General features: G+C 41.2%; 2 protein-coding genes across 4 annotated transcripts in view; both read right to left on the bottom strand.

The window, feature by feature from the left end:
- LOC137328465 (dihydropyrimidinase-related protein 1-like) overlaps window positions 1-1612 on the bottom strand; it is a 48598-nt gene extending 46986 nt beyond the window's left edge. For both annotated transcript variants that reach the window (XM_067994340.1, XM_067994339.1), the window contains exon 1: window positions 1241-1612. In XM_067994340.1, coding sequence (XP_067850441.1) covers window positions 1241-1612 — 372 coding nt within the window. The remainder of the gene's footprint in view (window positions 1-1240) is intronic.
- Window positions 1613-4935: 3323 nt separating this feature from the next.
- Window positions 4936-21976, bottom strand: part of LOC137328376 (uncharacterized) — a 127066-nt gene continuing 110025 nt past the window's right edge. For both annotated transcript variants that reach the window (XM_067994332.1, XM_067994333.1), the window contains 3 exons: window positions 12267-12350; window positions 9013-9134; window positions 4936-7326 (listed from right to left, as the gene is read on the bottom strand). In XM_067994332.1, coding sequence (XP_067850433.1) covers window positions 9018-9134; window positions 12267-12350 — 201 coding nt within the window. In that variant the 3' untranslated portion in view covers window positions 4936-7326; window positions 9013-9017. The remainder of the gene's footprint in view (window positions 7327-9012; window positions 9135-12266; window positions 12351-21976) is intronic.

The raw sequence follows: 21976 nt of genomic DNA, 5'->3' as shown, positions 1-21976 counted from the left end.
TGCCTGTACTTTATTGAAAGAGCGGATTTCCAGCGTTAAACTGGGTTGGCAATCTTTACCTTAAAACTCGACCCTTTTGGAAAATAACATTTATTTGTGAATTTGTTTTTTTTTTGTGTGTGTGCGTGCGGCTGCAAGAGAAAAGATGTCAGTCTGCACCGTCCGGAGGGAGTTGGGACAAGAGCTCCTTCTAGAGGCTGCGAGCCGAGTGGAGACGCTCTTCATTCACCTCAGGAAGCACTTTCCACTCACAGGCAGGGGACCTCGTCCAACAGCACCAATGCTCTCGGTTTTTTGACTCAGTGGGTCATCAAAGCAGGGTAATAGTGCCGATGGCTTTCTTTTCTATTTTAATGGGAAACCACCTTTTAAAAAAAAAATGCCTCTATTCCCCTCCGACCCGGGGGTCTCTCCAGTTGAACAGAGTCTCCAATTAACCCATCCTGTAAAATGTGATCAGCACGCTGCCGCTTCGAGTGCCAATTCAGGTCACGCCTTTAAAACACACGGAGGATCCTGAACTAAAAGACCCAACCCCTGCAAGCCACTGTTTTATTTATTTCTCTGTGTTTTGTAAATTAAAGTCGAATCCCTTGGTCGGCTCTTTGTTTGAAGAAGGTGGGGGCAAGGAAATGTCAAGAACCAGTAAGGGGGGGGGGGGTGATGGGAACTCCCCCTCTCCCATCTTATCAAGCATGGTGAACTCGAATGCACCCGGGTATTGAAGTGTAGTCTTTATAAAAGGGAGGAGGAGGAGGAGGAGGGGGGTGGAGGTCATGTTGCAGACAGACAATGGCTCCTGTGGAGGCAGCAAGAAGGGGGTGGGCAATTGTTGAGAATGGAAGCTCATCTCCAATGCACCAACCCCGGATTGTATCTCAACATAGTTTGTGTAACTGTAACATGAATCTGTCAAAACGGCCCTGCAGGACTGCGGCTGTAACCCCCGGGTCGGGGATGGTGGTTTTCACTGAATAAACGCCGCAGGGCTGATCCCAGTTCAATAAAAACCGAACAAAAGAACCAGTCTAAGTGAAAGCAGGGCATTTTCAACTAGCAATGGATATCCCCCCACACACACACACACTTTATGTTGATTTAAAACCACTATCAAGCCCACGTTGTATCATATTTTTAAAACAAATTGGATTAAGTACTTTTAGAAGTGTTAAAAATAAATGGGAAAAGTTAACTTTTTTTTTGTGTGGAGGTGATGATGATGATGGAGGGCCGCCTGTACCTTGCCCGCCTTCCAGCCCTGGAGCAGCTCCTTGCCGGTCGCAGGTTTGATCTGCAGCGGGGCCCTCTCCTCCCTCTCGCTGGGAGAGCTGATGACCGAGCCGGAGATCTCACTGATATCGCTGGCAGTTTCGCTCAGTCCGTCCGATTCTGGGGACAAGATATCCTGCCTGCTGGCGCTCCTGGACATCTTAGCGCTCCGGCGGCCCACGCTGTATGCATCGAAATCTATTGTCTTACTCTCATAGGCACCTTCCACGGTGCAGAACATGCCCCCATACTTCTGGCGAGGGGTTTGAGCCGTGGTCCCCGGTCTGGCCAGGTACACCGGCAGATCTTCATCCTTGTTCCAGTTTCTCTTTCCCTCAGCCATGCTTTCCGGGCAGTCTCTGTGTGTGTGTGGTGTGTGTGTGAGAGAGAGAGAGAGGGGGTAGGAGGATCACCCTTGTTCGCACTCAACTCAACTCTCTCTCTCTGACACACACTTTCACACACACGCACAAATAGGAAACCAGTGGACCCCAGCCAGGATCTGGCGAGTCAATGAATCCTCTGGTGGCAGGTGATTTCATCCAAAGCCTCTGACACGGAAGTAATAGTGTCTGGATACTGCATAAATGCAAATTGTCGCTGTTGGTTCAGCTATTTTTTTTTCATGCCTTCCTTTTGAGGAGGGGCCTTGCCATTAATTCTGAGTGGGAGTTGGGAGGGTGAGGGGCGGCTTGGCTGAAAGCAGCTCCATTGAAACGATCGATCAAAATGTCCCAGGTTGATCGGAATTCAGTTCACGGTGAGCTGTCCTTTCAGCACCTTCTAAAGATTCTCAGTCCAGCATTGACTGGGGAAACAGGCAGCGTCCATAGGTTGGGGGGCACTTTTTGTCTGGAGAATGCCCATGATTTTAAGAACATAAGAAATAGGGGCAGGAGTAGGCCATATGGCCCCTCGAACCTGCTTCACCATTCAATAAGATCATGGCTAATCTTTCATCTCAACTCCACTTTCCCACCCTAGCCCCATATCCCTTGATTCCCTTAGTGTCCAATTTTTTTGTTAAGTATTTGACCTGAGCTCTCCAGAATACACGCAGAGTGCACCTGCTGGGAGTTCGTTGGGATCATCACATCTGTATGCTAATACTTTATGCTTCTCATTAATAGCAATTTCAGTATTAAACTTTAAAAATGTTAATTTGTGGTAAAAACCACAGATGTATGAATCCCACACAAACATACCTTCCTGAATATAAATTGATTACTTTAAAGAACAATAAGAAAAGTTATGAAAAGTAGATGCAAACTCCCCAAACCATCCCAAAATATATTTAACCTACTTCTGCTCTGAGAAATAACAACTAAGTTCTAACCCCCAACCATCAACAAAAATCCAGAATCGTAGTAATATCAAAATAAAGTGAATTCTGACTAAAGGAGCATAAGAACAGGAATAGGTCATTAAACCTCTCCAGCCTGTTCCACCATTTAAACAGATCATAGCTGATCTGTACCCAACTCCATTTACTTTATTCCATACCTTTTGATACCTAACAAAAATCAGGCAACAAAAAACAAGGCAACAAATTAAACAATTCATTGTTTTGCCACCGGCCCAGTTGTAAATTAACTTAATGCCTGGTCTAACAGCTGCAATTTTTGGTGTAACTGTTAGAGCAAATATATTACCAGTCATCATGTTATTATTCCCTGTTCCTCCCTCTTTGTGTGAGAGATAGCAATGGTGCTGAACACATTGGTGTTGTGTAACTTGTCCCCCATTGTAGTTATTATGGTGCTTTGTTATCTTGAGTGTTGTGATGCTTCTCTAGGACCTGACTTTCTGGAGAAGGCAATTGGAAAAGAATCAATTGTATGTTTTTATTTTGTAGCCGTACAGCAGCCAGACAAAAGAAATTGCAGGAAAAAGAGAAGTATTGAGAAGTTTTGCTGAAAATCTGTTCAAAATAAGTGTTATATATTTACTGCATGAAACTAGAATCAAGGAAGATGAGAAAGACCATTGAGATCACCTCAGCTTATCCATCCAAAAAGACCCTTTTTTCTTCCATTCATGGTATCCAACTGCTTCTTAAATTATTCTAGGGTTTTCACCTCCACCACTCTAACAGACTCTACTCTACTGTACTTGATCTTAAGGAGTAATGCTGGATAAGTATTTTTTATGTTTACAGTGGTGGAAATGAGACACATTTTTCCCATTTTGGACACTCGGTGTCAGCAGCAACTACTTTCCAATGAAAACAAACCTCCTCCTACTCCATATCAACAGTTAGGCCATATTCCCTTAAGCCAAATTTTAAGAGAGTACTTATTACTGCACTCATGAAACATTTTATTTCCTCAACAAGCTATCTGTATCAGTGAGATTGCTAAATTTGAGCTGAATTTTGTTGAACTGCTTTAGTGTTGTGGCCCCACGTCCACTAGGAATTGGGTTGAGACTACCTAAATTAAATTCACAGAGGATCCTTACATTCAGCATCAATTTGAGATTTGCAGCTCATCAATTTGGGTTGAATTTAATCTTGGTTCCACAGAATTATAGAATCTACAGCACAGAAAGAGGCCTAACTGGTCTATCCCAGTATTTATACTCTACACGAGTCTCCTCCCACTCTAATTATCATTTCCATCATGACCCTCTATTCCCTTCTTCCTCATGCATGCATCAAGCCTCCCTTAAATGCATCAGTGCTACCTGCTTCCTCTAGAAATAAACCCCAGTACTTTGCACGCTTTATGGCCTTATCAACTTGCGTTGCTACTTTTAGTGATCTATGTATCTGCATTCCGAGATCTCTCTGCTCTTCTACACCATTTAGCTTCTTACCTTCCAAGGAATAAGTGGCCTCATTACTCATCCTACCAAAATGAACTACCTCACATTTTGCTATATTGAATTTGATTTCCCATTTATCCACCTTTTTTGTCGCCTATATTTTGATACGGGGGGGGGTTATTAGCTATAACCCCCCCCCCCCCCACAATTTTGTGTAATCTGCAAATTTTGATACTATTCAATTTCAGAGTCCACATCATTTATGTATATGGTGAACAACAGTGGTCCCAGCACGGATCCCCACGGTTACCACTTCCCACTTGTCAGTCCGAGAAACACCTACCTTGTTTTCTGTTTTGTAGCCATCTTTCAATCATCCTGCTACCTGACGCCTAACTCCTAATTTTTTTTTAAAACTACATTTGGTGTTAGTGTCAGCATCAAGTACATTCAGGTCAAATATAGAACAGTTCAAGTATAAGTTTGTTTTCTCTATACTGCAACAATACATCTCAATGCCCACTTTAGGTGACTGTGACATTTATAAAGTTCCACACCAGCCATCTTTGCAGCCTCTGAGTGAAACTGACAATATAGTGCCAAACTATGTCCTATGGGCTTGCAACCACTAGCAACTGGATTAAGATTGCCCAAATTAATTTAACTTTCTGCTACCAGAGAGAGAACTCAGCTCCTTAGTGAGGGCTAAATTTTGCCACAACTATATACATGTACAAACTCACATTTATATTAAAAAACACAGCTGTGTTAACTTTCGTTGCCTTTTGAAGACTGGAGACAATAGAAAGCAAAACAATCTTCACGTCCAAAACTGAATGGGGAAAAAACTCATAACCAAGAGAACTTTTTAGTTTCATTTTAATACAAAATGCATACATTATACAATATACAAATGTATAGAAATCATTTACATGTTACCAGCTTATAAAAATAACCTTACAATTTTATTAACAAGTAAATCAACAGGATTTAAGTAATTTTTAGTGTTATTTAATAAACATTTTATAAACGTGTGATGTACAACCATTTAAGAAACATTGGCGACTACAATACGTGTATTCAGTAATCTGTACATTAGAAATCTGATGACATATTTCTCTTATGCTTCTATTTTTAATAAAATGCATATCTAAACTCTACTCCATTTTTTTTGCAAGGCCCTTGTGTACGAAGGAAAAAATCTCAAGACCGAGTCATATGAAGAAACCATAACACAGCCCTGTAAGAGAGTTTGGCTTGGACAGACAAAACCCAAACTTTTTTGGCTTTTGCAGAAACCTAGTATTATGATGTTTGATTCCTCTCTGCCTCTGTAAGGCACTGAAGGATTTGCAATGTGTAAAAACAAAATGAAAATGTGTTTGTTATGTGGTGTGTGTACACATACATATATATCTTTTTTTGCTACACTGGAAAAGAAAGAAATAAAGATGTGGATACTGTTCCACATCCGCTAGTTTTATGTAAATGGATTAAAGTTTAGATTTGCTGTTTGTCACAAGGCCACAGTACAATATCAACAACTCATGCACTGTAGTTTTCTATTAACAAACATTACAAGGGTTCAGAGGAAAGGGATTGTAAAGGGACACCTTCATTTGATCCATTTCCTCATTTGAGCAGAATCACTATGTCTCATGCAAAAAAATAAATTACTGATTACTGTTTTTGGATTATCCACATTCTTTGCCAGTCAGTAAAAGCTCAACATTACTGGCAAACTTTATTGTGAAATTAAATTGTTTCCATCTACTTCACTAGTGATTAAATAGTACAGAGTATAACTTTGCATTGACATTAATCATGTTTCAATCATGTTGGTTCAACGGGAAACATGTTGGTTGTGGAAAAGTCTGGTATAAACTATTACAAGTCTGTTAATGTTTCAATACAGTGAGCAAGTACCATCATAGGAGCCTAAGTAAACCAAGGAACTTGGGAAGATATTTAATATCAAAAATTTCCAAAGTCTAATAATTCACACATTTTGCTGTGGGTGTGTCAGAGATTCCTAAAGAATTATTTAATAGTATTTTTAGGTAAGTAATTCACACCACAGGAAGAGCTGTCATTACTGGAGGGTTTTTTTCAGCCAAATACAAGGATTGTTAAATACAGCAGCAACCAACGGATGACCCTTTTTATGACCAATTGTGAATGGTTTTAGATGGGATTTTCTTGCAAGAACAACTTTAGGAAGAGAAGTCTCACTTTTGTAAATTATCTCAAAGCTGTTAGTGCAGTTTATTTTCTTTAAAAAATAAATTCAAAATTACTTCTTTCTTATTCAGGTGCAATAGACAATGGAAAGTGCAAACAAGTAGTCTTATACTGTACACACAATATACAAATATAGAACAAACAATGAGTAAGCACTATTGCCTCCTGAATAAAGTCCTGAGATACACTTCACAAGAAGTGAAATGTTAAACAAATTTTTATACTGATATCTGTGCTTAAAAAAAGATTTTTTTGTTTAAAGGCTCTTGACCAAATCACACACAAGCGCCACCAGGAAAGCTGCACAGTACACTGATCCTTCATCTCCTGCACATGTATAGGTTTGTTGCGCACAACACACATGTACTAATAGAAGTTGCATTTATACACGATGAAACAGATTGTGTGAATTCATTCAATAGGAGGTCCTTCTGTTTGTTATCTGTCCAAGGCATTGATCATCAACCAAAATGTGTTTAATTATGTAACATTCACAAATATAAACCAAATTTTAAAACTTATTTCATTTTAGAATGAGTGAATAAGGAAAGTTGTCATTTCTAACAAAATAAATGTGCTGTTCTTAATCTGTTTTCAGAAGCAGAACAGTGGCACTGCAATATTTTTTTGTTCAGGATTACGATGCAGATTTGTTCCATTTTATTTGATAATTAGTTACATTACTGAGTCAGATTTTTTTTTGTACTAAAAAAGATGAAAAGTGCACAAGGACATTTGACACAAAAGACTAAGTGCAAAGATCTAGGATTTTGGCAAGGAATACAAAATAGAAACAAGAGGGAGGTAGTATGAGAATTAAATACATATACCTGGTAACAAATTAAAGGCAAAGATTAATACAAGGCTGCGGCTTTGCTGGGATTTAGCACCGAATGGGAGTGGAGAAGAAACTTCATTCAGCAGAGACTCCCAGCCTGTACTCACAGGCTGCAGAACTTCATAGAAGATTTACCAGAGAAGTGTCTTTGACAAATAGAAGTGCACATTTAGATCTTCCAGACAACAGCTGCATTCTTTTAAATTTCATATCTGCAAGCATTTTCAGAAACAAAAAGGAAACCTGATTTAATAACAGAGTTATAACATGCAATAACTTTATACATTGTAGATATAATTATCACTGTGCAAATATAGTGCAAAACTCAGCACTTTCTATGGATTTAGTGTCAGTGTGATCAGGGCTATATAACAGATGCACAATGCTACCTAGCCTTAAGAGCAACTACACTATAAATCTGCATAAAGTATAGTGTTGGCTTCATAAATGTTTAACCAATTGGATTGTAAGCCAAGATAATCAGCCTCTGGTGTCTATTAAACTATTTGCTGGGTCAATTTAAACATTATGACTTGTATACAGAGAAGGTAGTTGTCAGTTGTAATGACAACATCACCTTCTTTGTTAGCTATAGATGAGTTTGATTGGAATTACAGACCATGCTTTTGTCTTTGTTAAATTACCTGGATGGCCTGAATGAAGTGCATTGCATCATGGTGTCTCATTCATTCTAGCCAGGCTTCACACTGCAGACAGCATCAGTCCAATCCTTCTGAAAGTTGGAGCATCACTGATGTGGAACACACGGGGCCAATTTTCACTTGTGATGCCGGGCACTAAAGGGCAGTAATGGCCTCAATATAGGGTCAGTAGCCTTACTGTCCCATTAACACCAACAATGTAGCTGGTGCCATTTTGAAAGGGGCCTAATGCTGGGCGCCAAAAGCACCTAACTGTTTCAGAGGCAAGGCCCTGTTCAATGAGGAGTATAGAAGAGCATGCTAGGAGCAGCAACAGGCATAACTAAAAATGAGGTGCCAACCTGGTGAAGCTACAACACAGAACTACACGCATGCTAAACAGCGGAAGCAGCATGCTATAGACAGAGCTAAGCACATGGAATTGAAGTAAGACTGTAATTGCCTGTGTTTAATTTGTTTACCTTTTTAAACATGGGCACCACATTAGCCTGTTTCTAATCTTGTAGTACCTCTCCAGTGTCCAATGACTCCCTCATAACGATTGTTAGTGCCTCACAAATCTCCACCCCAGGCTACTTTAGCACTTAGGGATAATTACCATCTATCCCAGGAGATTTATTGTTTTAGAATCCTTTAACATGTCTAAGATTGCCATCTTATTTATATAAAAACCATAAATTTTGCTTGGGTTAACTCTTTGGGGAGAGCATGTTGCATATATCTTCCATTGCAAATACTTGGAGGAAATAGTCATTGAGAATGTTTGCAATCTTGTGCTTGTCCTCTGTTTCAAACCCAATTGCATCTTTTATAGTTCTCACCTCTTGTCCGAATAATCTCTTACCGCTGAAGTATTGAAGGATCTTCTTAATGTTGGATTTTGCATCTATAGCGTTGCTTTTTTCCAGGTCTCTCTTTGCCCCTCAGATCACTCTTTTGATATGTTTCTGCATGTTCTACATTCACCCAAATGGAACCCTTAAAGACATTTCAATCTGCACCATGAGAAAACACACTTGCACTACTGAGAAATAATTTTGTGGGTCTCAGTGGAGGTGCAAGAGTGAAATCACAGTGTGATTTAGCTGCAGTACACAAGCATCTTTCAATGAATTTATACTGGTGCGAATTGCATATGACAAATTGGAACATAAAAAAGGTATTTGGCCAAGTGTTTCAATGGAACAATTATCATTGTGTAACAGTAAAAGATGGTAAGATTGAAAGAAAACTTACCACATTCATACTCTTCTCATCAACAGTCGCCTGTTGTTTAATTTTTGTTTGTGGAGGTGTTCTGAGGAGCTAGAAATCCTGGGTATCCCATGATGTCCTGGAGGTGAACTCGCTGACCTTGTCTGGAAGGGAAAAAGGTTATCTGAAACCACATTGATTAATTAACAATCCGGTGGAGCGGATCAATGCCTGTTGTAGAAACTGCCTAATTGACACTCCATTGATTTCAATGGAATGAAAATCGGGCGGGTTCTACAATGGGTGGGCAATCAACTCCACCAGATTATCGCCCAGATGGTAAAGACAAAAATGTTACCCTGATGCCATCTATTCTCAATATATCTCTGCCTGTTCTCTTTCCTGTCCAGACCACTCAGTGTGCCTGTCTGGTCTATCTTTGTCAGTTATAGGCACCAGAAGTCAGTGCTGCTCCCTCTTCCTGTGGTTCTCCAGAGGCAGAAAGCAAGGGAGGATTATTAGGAGGCAATGAGTAATCTGTTAAAAAGTTTAAAAGGCCACAGCAGGTAGTGAAATTGATACAGGGATGATCGATCACACGTCAGTTGATTTACATTACTTTATTAAGGCACCAACATGTTTTCATTCTGTGAGTCTGCCTTCCCCTTTAACCTGCTGAAGCAGCCATGTCCTACCTGCCCACCCCCCAGTGGTGAGCTTCCAACCCCAGGCAACCCCAGGCAGCCCACTAAAATCATGTCAATAAATCTGATCCCAAAAAATTCATCAGGTTCAGCAACAATTAACGTGGGTGTGCAGAAAACTGACCCCACTGTACTTATTCTAGTGATTGTGCCAATAAGAAAATTTCTACCCAGCATGACAAGGGGAGGGGGGGGGGTGGGGGTTGTGGTCCATGAGACATACAGGAGAATGTGCTTCAGCCCTGAATAATTAACCCTTTATTTTTCATCCATGTTGACCCATTCCTAACAATTGATTATAGCATTAATTCTATTTACAGAACTTCTCCATGAACCCTTTCAACCATTTCTGGGCTAATGTAGGATTGTATCATAGTCACTCTTTATCTGTCTTAGTAGGAGTGTTCTGTTGATAGTCTGCAGTCTATGCTTTCCTTTTTTTCCTTCATCAGTTTCAGATGAGTATTTTCTGTGGGAGATGGGGAAGCCCCACGAGTAATCTGTAAACAGATCCAATGTATCTGCTTTTCTGAAATAGTTGAGCACAGGCTCAGTTGTACCATTCAAAATCCTTTGATAATATACTAAAACAAAGGACATTAAAAATGTATCGCTCACGACTACATTGGGTGCTCAGCCATTCACACGATTTAAAACAGTGCTTGTCCACATAAATATAGCTGCCACTTACAGTAAAGTTCAAAGACATCTCTCGACCTGTATTAGTCTACTTGACTGAGGTATCGGCCTGATCAAATTGAATAGAACAATACCTAAGCAGAAAGGTGTCAGGAAATGTTTCTTGGAAATAAAAGGGGTAATTTCCCTTTTTTGGAGTCCTGGTGCAGAACAGCGTATGTTGGGAGCAGAGAAGTATGCACTCATCGGACTGTAAAACAGGTAGGCTGCATAACAGGCATGCGATCCTTCACACCCGATAATTTAAATATGTGCTTAGGACTTGCACTGCTCTGTGCTAGAAGTGCAAACATGGAAAATTACCCCAATGTCTTTAAAGTGACCTTTTGCATACCAGACCATAATCTGTGTTCTTTACTACTTGGGAAAGCATCTGGCATTTAAAGTGCAAAAAAGGTCCTGTGAAGTGACAAGCAGGTAGTGTTGGTACATTATCAATAAGAGATTAATCCACTTGGGGGACAGTTGGCTAACCTCAGCCAGGGGACTGTGACCCAAGGCAAGGAGGAATTCCCAGTGCTGCTGCCCTTGATTTTGGGGCCATCATGCTCTTTGGGTGACTTTTGCTGCAACCTTCATCATTCACCTGATCTCCAGTGAAGGCGGTTGGCTCCTATTGCCATAGGAATGTAAAGGACCAGAAAAGACCAACGTGGCCTATCTGAGCAGTCCTGTGTCTAGGAAATATACCTACAGTACCTCTCATACCTTCTATTAAATTTTCTCCAGGTACTTACCCAACACTCTCTCGAATTTGCAAATACTGTCAACCCCACTGTCCCCTTGGCAGTCCATTCCACAAATTGACCACTTTTGCCTTAGTTGTTAATGTAATTTTCAAAAAGGAAGACTTGCCTTTCATGACCTCAGAACATCCCAAGGTGCTTTATAGCCAATGAAATACTTTTTGAAATGTAGTCACTGCTGTTATGTAGGAAACACAGTAGCCAATTTGTGCACAGCATGCTCCCACAAACAGCAATGTGATAATGACCAGATAGTCCATTTTAGTGATGTTGGTTGAGGGATAAATATTGGCCAGGACACCAGGGAGAATCCCTCTGCTCTTCTTTGAAATAATGCCATGGGATCTTTTATGTCCATCTGAGAGGGCAGACGGGGCCTCAGTATAACGTGTCATCCGAAAGACGGCATCTCCGACAATGCATCATTCACTCAGTATTGCACTGCAGTGTCAGCCTAGGTTCTATGCTCAAGTCTCTGGGGTGGGACTTGAAGCCACAACCTTCTGAATCAGAGGCGAGAATGCTACCACTGAGCCATGCCTGACAAATATTTCAGAAGAATTATTATTTGTCACAATTTTCAAAAATATAGCAACATCAGTGATAATGCTGGAGAATGGAACTATTTTCCACTCAATAGGCAGTGATAGTACAGCTAACACCAATTAATATCAGCAATGATTAATGGGTACATTCCTATGGGCGCAGTTTTTCAGGCATCATAGCTTATGTATTTAAATCGTTATACTTTTACTAATAACAAGAGACTGATAAATGGAGATAGTCTAATTGACAGAGTTCAACTACAGTATAACTCAGGGAAGGATTGTGAATGTCAGCAGCAATATCTACATTGTCCTGAATATCCAGCCTCCACCTCAGACCCAGGCTGCATAGGTAATGCAGCTGTCTATAATGAAGAACAGCAGCTGTATGATGTCTCAGAGGCGTGAGACAACTATGAACATCAATGCTTGAGGTGGAGAACATTTTGGCACAAAAACACGTGATGAACATGGGAAGCTCTAATAAACAGTGAAAGTGCAAAATAAAGCAACAGAACTGCAGGAAAAAAACAGCATTGTTTGATTTCCTGTGCTTCAGTAAAATATCTCACCAAATACATACAGAAAATATTGCCACTTACTGCTTTCTGCTTCAGTGTTTTTGGCAATCCAATGCTCATGTCTTCAAGGAAACTTATTGGTACTAGACCTCGCCTTCCATTAACCTGCAAATACAATACCTTGAATGTTCAGGAAACACTTAAGAACTGTCAACAAATTATATGCACTCTGTTCCACACAATGAGAAGTGGTCACAAGATTCATAGATATAGAAATTGAGATTTAAAAGACCTATCTGAGAAAAATCAAATCAACTTATTATATCAGGGCTTTGTTTGAATCTCAGGCATAAGAAACTGTGTAAAATTAAGCAATATGTCACCCACAAACCAAAATCCAAATTGAAATCAATCCCAAATGACAGGAAATCCAAGCATGCAAGCATAAGCCTTCATAAGCTGCCCCGAAATATTGACCCACTCCCAAGAAGTATGAATTGTCCCCTCTCTGCTTTCCAAATAGGGAACTGGAGAGCCTTCCGCTTGACTGTTACACCATTATGGGAATTGTGCAGTTAGGAGGAAATTAGGAAACACTCCCTGTTGTTGCAGATGTGTTTCAGTCAGCAGCCATTGGGAGATGCAGAGGATTCCTTGACAGTTGGGGGGAATACCTCATTCATTGCAGCAGGGCACTCTGTCACCCCAGACAAAGTTTTGCCTGCCTCACCGTTGTCTCCACACTCAAAATTATTACATCATACCCTAAACTCTGCTGTCCAAACACGTTTACCTACTTTGCGGACCCCCTCACACTCACACCGTCAGAGTGGTGGGGGGTTTCCATAGCTGCATTCGTCACTCCGTTGGAGGACGAGCAACATCACCAGCCTCGCCAGGCACGCCGTCCGCCTCCGCCACGTGGAGCTACACAACACAGTGCTGCGCAATAGGCACCTGCACAAAGTAGTCGTGTAACTACACATACACCCACTGTAGGGTGACCCAATGGGTGGCATCAAGGGTGTTCATGGAGAACCTCATGAAAGGGCCTTATTGCATAAGCCAGTCAAGAATGGCCAAGACGTGGCAGTAGTTGTGACAATATAATATGTAATTTGAGTTGATCAGAAATCAAATATAAATAAAAACCATGACAAACCCTCAAACACCCTTATGCATCCCCTTCATGCTCACAACATGTTTGCCTTACGCTTCCCACTACACATATGTGATGCATGCCCTGTGGCTGCAGCACAGATAATGGCAGGTTGAGTGAGGCTGACCATGAAAGAGATGCATGAGAGGGTGAGTATGAGAGAGCGCCATGAGATTGTATGAGGATTGGGTTGAGTGGTAGTGGTGGGATGAGTACTGGGGAGGTGAGGAAGTGCAGATAAGATAAGGATGAGAGTTCAGTGGGTGTGAGGAGTGATGTGATAGAGTAGTGTTGGCTGTGCAGAAGGAGATGTGGGGTGGTGACGGTGACGTGGCAGATGGAGTGTAAGGGAATGAGTAAGAGTACTCACTTCGGCTGACCTAGTTAGGTCATTGAAGCGCCTTCTGCACTGTATGCAGGTGTGTGATATGTTGGTGGTGCTGGTGACCTCCTCTGCCACCTCGAGCCAGGCCTTCGTGGTGGCAGAGGTAGGCCACTTCCTCCCGTCCGCCGGGTGGAAGATCTCCCTCCTCCTCCTTCTCCTCACCCCATTCAGTAAGACCTGGAGTGAGGCATCATTAAACCTGGGAGCAGCCTTCCCAGTGGGCTGCTCCATGCTGTAATTTTGCCTATTTTCTGCAGCATCAGTCAGTGGAGGACTGCCCCTTTAAATATGATGCGGGCGCGCAGTCCACCCGCTGCGCAGCTTTCCAGTGCGAAACCCAGAAGACACGGTAAGTGGCATCAATTTACTTACGATTGCGTGCCAAACCCACCGATTTCATTGGGCGCGTTACCCACGCACCCAGTCGACCCCCCGCTGCCAACCCGCCTCCCTCCTAATATCGGGCCCCATGTGTCAACATGCGAGTCACATGTGGAGAAGCAGTGTGGCAGTTTGGGATAGACTAAAAACCTGAGCTCCAGGCCTCTGACAGAGGCGAGGCCTCGGGACGAAACATGGTCCGCACTCGAGTTAAGTAATTTTATGGGTAAATTCAAATATATTTTGCAAACTTCTTAAATTTTTCGTTAGTTACGTCACGAGTTGTATTTGTTACTTGTGGGCTGACAGAGAAACAGGAATGACATGTTTTTCAAAAACTACTTTGAGCAATTTGGTTCAGTTTCCGATCTTTTTTATTGATAGATTTTGCTCCGTTTTGTAATTTCTAAATTCTGATTGGTTGTGGATGAAAGAAGTTTGAAAAAAAATTTGAGCCATTTAATTTTGGTTTGGGTTCTGCTTTGCTCTACTGGTATACATAAATATTATATATTATATATTAATATCTCCATAAATTTATATAAAATATATTAGTCAATCTCCCATGGCGTTGCATACAGAATCAAGACCAAGTAAGGTAAAGTTCGGTTAGAGATTGAGGGATAATTGGAACAGGGTGCACGGACCTAATTCAGTGCCCATCTTAAAATCATATATTCTTTCCTTATTTTTTATAATACTTTGATTTCATATTATAATATTTATAGTTCAACAGAAAAACTTCTAGCAACTTGGGAAGCAGACAAGTAGAGTTGATTGGGCCCTCGGAGTTTTTCTGGACTAGAAGCTGAGCAGCTGGGAGATGCAAAATTGAGGTGCAATGGTGTAATTACAGAGTGACAAGTTTACTTGAGCGGACTCCATTATAAATGTGGACACAGGAATTTATAACGGAAAAGTTGACAGGAAGTGCACATAGATGTAAGATTTATATTTTACATTAGCAGGTCTCCTGTGGCATTGCTGATGCTGGGTCAAAGGTCACGCTGTTCCAATAGAAAACGTTAGGGCATGGAAGTGAGTGAAAGAAATTGGAAAGAAGTTTAAAAGAGTTCTGCCCTGACATAGTGAAGCAACTACTTTTTCAGTGGTTCCTGGAAAATAAATAGTGTGTCCCTAACCCATTGTAGCTAAGTAAGTAGATACAATAGCTGCGTAAATAAACCTGTTCATATAAATTATTTTTCAATACTTAGAATGAACAAAATGGTGCTATAACCATTTCGAATAAACTAGAAAATATAAAGATTCCACTCTATGTGTCTCTCTCGTTATCTCTATCACCAAGATCATTCTCTGTCCTAGTGAACAATTTTGGGCAGTAGAACAGCAGGAAATAAGGTGCGGAGCCATGCTCTCGATCGCCACTTCCAGTGGTTTAACCCCAGAAATGATGGTGGTCATTGAATGTATCCAAATATGGGTAGTCAATTCAAATTATGCATTAATGAAATAATTTTTTTTCATATAAAAGCCTAAAAGCAATGTTAACCATGGGAAAATGTTATACAACATATTTCTCATCATTAACAACATATTAGAATATTAGGAATATCAGCGCATTCCTGGCATCCAATGTTGCTGGTGTGGGTCAGGATTAATGTTTAAAATGACCCACAGATCAAGTGCAATCAGTTGCAGGGCAATTAATTGTATTTGGCAGTGTGCCAATTTTAAAACGTTCTTCACTTCTTCTTCAGCTGCAATATTCCGCTCCCATGCCCCCATTAGTTAGGCTTGCCACCGCCAGCGGAATTACTACCAGGCGGCCGCAAACAACATACAGAAGACTCTGATCCTCATACAAAATACACTGGGGTCATAGTAGGGAGCCACAGGTGCAAAAACCAGCCCTGCTACATTTTAGAATTTACCTCAGATAACTATGATTTACCTCCAAAAGAATTAAAATTACCTCGTAGTTACTGCAGCAGGTCAGGGCAACCGCCACAGAAATTCAGGACCTGAAGGTGTATTTTGCATTTTGTGCAAGTTAGGAGACTTCCCGAAGACCTAATGTTAGATTTTCAATGCTTTTGCACCCACATGAACAAAAACACTTTTTTCATTAAATCCTGCTTAATGTCACCTTTTTCCAACTGTGTGCTAAGTATCAGTTCATAGAACTTATCTATTTGTTTACATCAACAAACGTTGACTAATGGAGCTTTGCAGGTTATGATTTATCGTCAGCTCTTCCGTTACAAAGGGTTAAGGAGGTGAAAATTAGAAACCATATTCGTACAGAGAAAAGAGCATATAGTAATGTTACCTTTCTTTATCCTTAGGGTAAAGGGAGGGGAGTACTAAGAGTTATTTTACATAACAGTACATTTTATAGCCAAAAACCTTCCATACAACACAAAGCTATCTTTGTACGTTCAGGATTTTAAAAAAGTTGAGCTGCATTTTTAATGCTGTACACCATCTTTAATTGGACAATCAGCCAATTCTCAGAAGGAAAACACTCTGGGCCAAACCTGCTGCTTAATGGTCTTTTCAAAAAAGAGAGAATTGGGAAAGAAGCTTTTCAGCACAGTGACACATCACACAAAAGAGTTGGAAAGTCTCCAGCAACATCAGGAAAGCTGAATGGAACATAATAAAAGTAAAAATCTCCACAGAACTAGGTTTAATTTAATACTTAACACCATAAAGGTGAATGAACATAACACTGTCTTATTAATAGGTAGTGGTTTAAAGCTTCCATTAAGTTTATCTATGAGCCAAATATGTAATGTAATTAAACATAAATGGTATGATGGTAACTGTAATTTGTATCCTCAATGGGACACTTTGGAAGCATTAGACATTTAGACTGCTTTGCTGAAGTGAGGGGACTGTGTAGCTTTGAAGTAATTATATTTTTTCTTTTACCAGATTCTGTTGATCTATTATGAATGCACTGTGCATTGATCAATAAATCACAGCTTCATCCAAGACTTATGTTACTGCTACTTAAAGGGCTTCTGAAAATGGATTTCATACACAAAAAAATAGTTGTGGAATCTTTTTTCTGGACTATGTTTTAAAACAGATATAACAGCCTGCCAATCATAAGTTAGTTGAATTTACTCATGCAAAGTATTATCCTCTGAAATACAGTTCACAATTTATGATGCTGTAATTAAACTTGTGTGTTTCAGTACATTATTTATTGCTCCACGTGTGGTGAATCTAAATCACAAAAAATAAACCGATAGCATAAATTACATTAGAAAAAATAATGGATCACTCGGGAAAAAATTAGTAAGATACTGTGAAGATAATGGTCGGGTTTACAATTATTCAATTGGCTGTAGTTTGATGTTGGCTTGTACTTTAAAACTCTGGGGGTAAGGATTCCTCTGCTCACTATCTGTACTTGCATCATTAAAGCATTTGTGAAGAGTTCCTCAGTTCACTATTAATAGTGATACTGTAAACAGGTTCTAAAAGAACATGTTTATAATTTCACCAGAAACACTAAACAGCAGAAATCTTCACAAACACGTTTATGATGTCGCTAAAAACAGGAGATTCGTTACCTACGGACGTCCTCATCACATTGATGGATAACTGTAGAGAATTTATTTGTGGGGAGTTTTTCCTCCAGTTATAATGGGGGATATTGAGACGACGCCTTAAGACAGAAGGCAAAAGATATTTGATGCTCTTCCTTACGTGTGTCTTATTAGCACACATGTTTTTTTAAAATCAGCTAGCCAAGATTTCCATCGGACTGACTTATCATGGCAGTTTTTCAAGATGTTGCTAATAACATATATTTGACAAATCTGCATGAACACTCAGTATTCTTCTGCTACTCACATGGGGTCATAATTAGCAGTATGATATTAATTTGCTTATCCACCAGGAAAGTGGTTTTCTAAGTAAACAGAAAACCAGCAGTTCCAAAAATATTAACCTTTAAAGGACGGACTATTCTAGAACTCAGTCATTTCCATGAGTGTTACAAATGTGTTTTTTTTGGTGAAAACCAGACTTAGCAATTATCTTAAATTGTGATTGTTTCTCAAGAAGCTATTATGCAAAAAGATACTGTATTGTCTACAAATTTAAAAAACATTTTCCCAATGATGCATTCTGGGGCCAAAAATAGGTAGGGGGAGGGGGACGCACATCAACAATGATTTGTATTTAGATAGCATCTTTAACTTGGAAAAATTTCCCAAGTCACTTCACAGAAGCATAATCGGACAAAAAAGGACACTGAGTCAAAGAAGGATATAATAGGAGGGGTGAGCAAAGCTTGGTCAAAGAGCTGGGTTTTAAGGACAATTAAAGAAGAAGAAGGAGATGGAGAGGCGAGCGGTTGAAGGGAGGGAATTCGAGAGTGTGGGATGTAGTTAGCTGAAGGCATGGTCGCTAATGGTAGGGCAAAGTGGGGAGGGGGTTGCACAAAAGGAATGGAGATTATGGGAAGCTGGGGTGGTTGTAGAGCTGGAGGAGTTTACAACGGTAGGAATGGGTGAGGGTGTGAATGCATTTAAATATGAGGATGAAAGACAGAAAAAAATAATTTGCATTTATATAGAGCCTTTCAAAACCTCAGGATGCTCCAAACCACTTCATAGCCAATTAAGTATTTGTTGTAATGTAGGGAAATGTGACAGCCATTTTGAATATAGCAAGGTCCCACAAACAGCAATGAGATAAATGACCAGATAATCTGTTTTTGACGGTGTTGGTTGAGGGATAAATATTGGCCAGGACACTGGGAGAGCTCCCCTCCTCTTCTTCGAATTCTGCCAATGGGATCTTTTATGTTAAGCTGAGAAGGTAGACAGGGTCTTGGTTTAATGCCTCATCTGAAAGTCGATCCCTCCGACAGTGCTGCACTCCCCCAGTATTGCACTGAAGTGTCAGCCTAGATTACCTGCTAAAGTCTATGAAATGGGACTTGAATTTATAAGCTTCTTATTCAGAGGCTCTACCACTGAGCCAATGTCTGACACTTATCCATCCAATATTCCAGCAGCCCATTCAGGGGAATAATTGATGTCAGGGATTTTAAAGAGACGAAATAAAAAGTTTAGGTATGATTACAATCATTAAAATAACTACGCTAATTAAATCTATTAAATATTACCCGTATGCAGTTGAAAAAAAATGAAATATATCTATAATAAAACAGTTAAATAATCCTTCTAAATTAGGACATAAATACTATAATTAACAGGTTTCGTTATCACATGTAACATCATGGGCTATAAATTGGGCCACGTAGCAACCGTTTCGTAGGTGCCACGCGGCCTACTAAGGACCCAAAATGGTGTCCGGAATGCGCACGCGCGCTCCTAGCGTGATGTGCGCCGGATGCCATCTTTGTAAAGGCATTTACGCACGCGCAGATAATGAACACTGGCAGCATGTAAAGTAAGGAGAATATGCGTTAGATCAGTGTGCAAAGCTGATTTAAAGAACCAGGTGTGATTTTGGAACTTAACACTCCAGCCAACGCACTGTCTTAAGCTCACACAGCTGAACAGGTCGTAAACAGCATAGGGGACCTCCCACCAGCTCTATTTAAAGGGATTATGCAGGATGCTGGATTATTGCTTCTGGCTGCTGATGCATTTGTACCTGTTTTTGGAGGTCTCCTATACTTCAATACTAGGACTAGGGAATATAGCCTAAAAATCAGAGGAGTGAAGCACGAATGTTCCATGCTGCCTGCATCTCAACGGTAGGGCGCGGGTTAATCGCGCACGGCGACCCTCGTGCCCGGTTTCGGGGGTTATCCAATTTAACTCCCCATGTCTTTCCATAATGAGAATTTTAAATTGAAGGCATTGGTGGACCGGGAGCTAATGTAAATCAGTAAGGACAGAGGTGATAGGTGAGCAGGACCTGGTATTCAGCAGCAGATGGGCTAAGGCAGGGACATAAGCAAACGATGTTACAGAGGTGGAAGTAGGCGGTGTATGTGATGGAGAGGATATAGGGAGGGAAGCTCAGCTCGGAGTCAAATAAGATTTTGAGATTTCAAACAGCCTGGTTCAGCCTGAGACAGCGGCCGGGGAGAGTACAGAGTTTGTGGCAGAGGCCGAAGACGATGGCTTCAGCCTTCCCAATGTTCCGCTGGAGGAAATTGGGGCTCATGTAAGACTGGAAATTGGACAAGCAGTCTGACACCACAGAGGCAGTGGAGAGATCGAGAGGTGGTGGAGAGGTAGAACTGGGTGTCGTCAGTGTACATATGGAAGTTGAGCCAATACCTGTGGATGATGTCGCCAAGGGCTAGCACTTGGATGAGGAAGAGGAGGGGCCAAGTATAGATCTTTGAGGGACTCCAAAGGCAGGGATGAGAAGAGAAGCCATTGCTGGAGATACTCTGGCTAAGATTGGTTCAACCTTACCTAACCAAATGCATCGCAGCATAAGTGCCAGGATGCACTGAATTGGAACCTCTGCTGCTGACCCCACAAGAGTATGTGGGGGAGGTCCTTTGATTTACTTGGTCCGGTTAAGTACCTGCACCACTATGGTGCATCTCAGGTGCTCACTTTTCCCCGGAGGCTGCAAATTGTGGTAGGAGATGACAGTTCCGGCACCTTTTGCTACTATTTAAGAGGACAGGGCCAAGGGCAGAGAATCCCTACACTGGAAGTTCCCATTTCCCTGGCCTTGGGGCAAATTGGAGCAGGATCAGCAGCGGGTACCGCTGAAAAATTAGCCCTTAACTCTCCTATTTAGGAAACAGCTCTGTATGTGCTTGAATTGATGGATGAGCAAAGCTGTCACCCAAAGGTTAGCAATTTAAATGTTCAGAGAGCAGGAGGAGGAGAATTTCTGATCTCTAAACATTTAAGGTTAGGTAGGTTTATAAAATGTCTAGTGGGGGGTCCAACATGCCCCCAAACACTTTGGAAACCAGATATGACACTGCAGTGAATTACACTCCATGTGGTGTCAAATCCACATGGCATGAGACTATGCCTTCCAGGGAGTCTTATTCTGCTCCACAAAATCAGGTTGGGCACTGACTTTGAATTTACACTTTTGGTTTAGAGCTGGTGAAAAGCTAATATGACTTTACACCAACACTAGACTTGCAGTGTAAATGAACTCCCCAATAGTCCATTGAGGTTCCATGAGCAGTGAATATCTTCGGATAAATGTTACACATTCTAGGTGAAAACACATCTTTGCCAACAATCCATTCTTAAGCACTTTAACATATTATAGCCTACACTTTCTGGGCTCTCCAGCTAGTATCCCAGCAGTTCTGGGGTGGACAGGGCCAGAAATTTGCTTGGGGAGGTGTTCTGCTGTGTCCCAGTCCCCCCAATTTATGGAGGGCGGTCCTGGCAGCAAGAATGTGCCTGCCCATATGTGGGCGAGTGCATGTAAAATATATTAAAATGAGGGAAAGACGACCTCTGCTATGTTTCCCACCAACTGCCCTGTTGAAACACTGGATGCCGGGGCCGCCTGTCAGTCCTGATAGTCAGCATTCCAATGTCAGTGGAGAGGACATTAGAGAAATTTTTTTTTAGGAGAAGGGCCTGTGCAATTGCTCTCAGAATTTGTCCATGCACAGGCCTCAGAAGCAGTGGGTAAAGTTTAAAGATTTTTTTTGAATTTTTCAGGCCGCTCGGAGGCCACTTTCTTCCCTCTCAGACTACGTCAGGCATCTGAGGCCTGCTGCTGGAATTTCTAGCCTGATTTCAATGCAAATTCCTGGCAGAGGCCAGGGAGCCTGCCTTCAGCATGCAAATGACCCAAGATCTGGAAAGTCAGCCAGGGTCAGGAAAGCATCTCTGTGGTGGGCGGAGGTCCCAACTCTCTGGAGATGCGTCACAATCGGAAAGTGTAGGACTATGCTTCCAGTGTGACCTT

This window comes from Heptranchias perlo, chromosome 1 (genome assembly GCF_035084215.1).
Source record: "Heptranchias perlo isolate sHepPer1 chromosome 1, sHepPer1.hap1, whole genome shotgun sequence".
Lineage (NCBI taxonomy): Eukaryota > Metazoa > Chordata > Chondrichthyes > Hexanchiformes > Hexanchidae > Heptranchias > Heptranchias perlo.
This window is presented reverse-complemented; position numbering and strand designations above follow the sequence as displayed.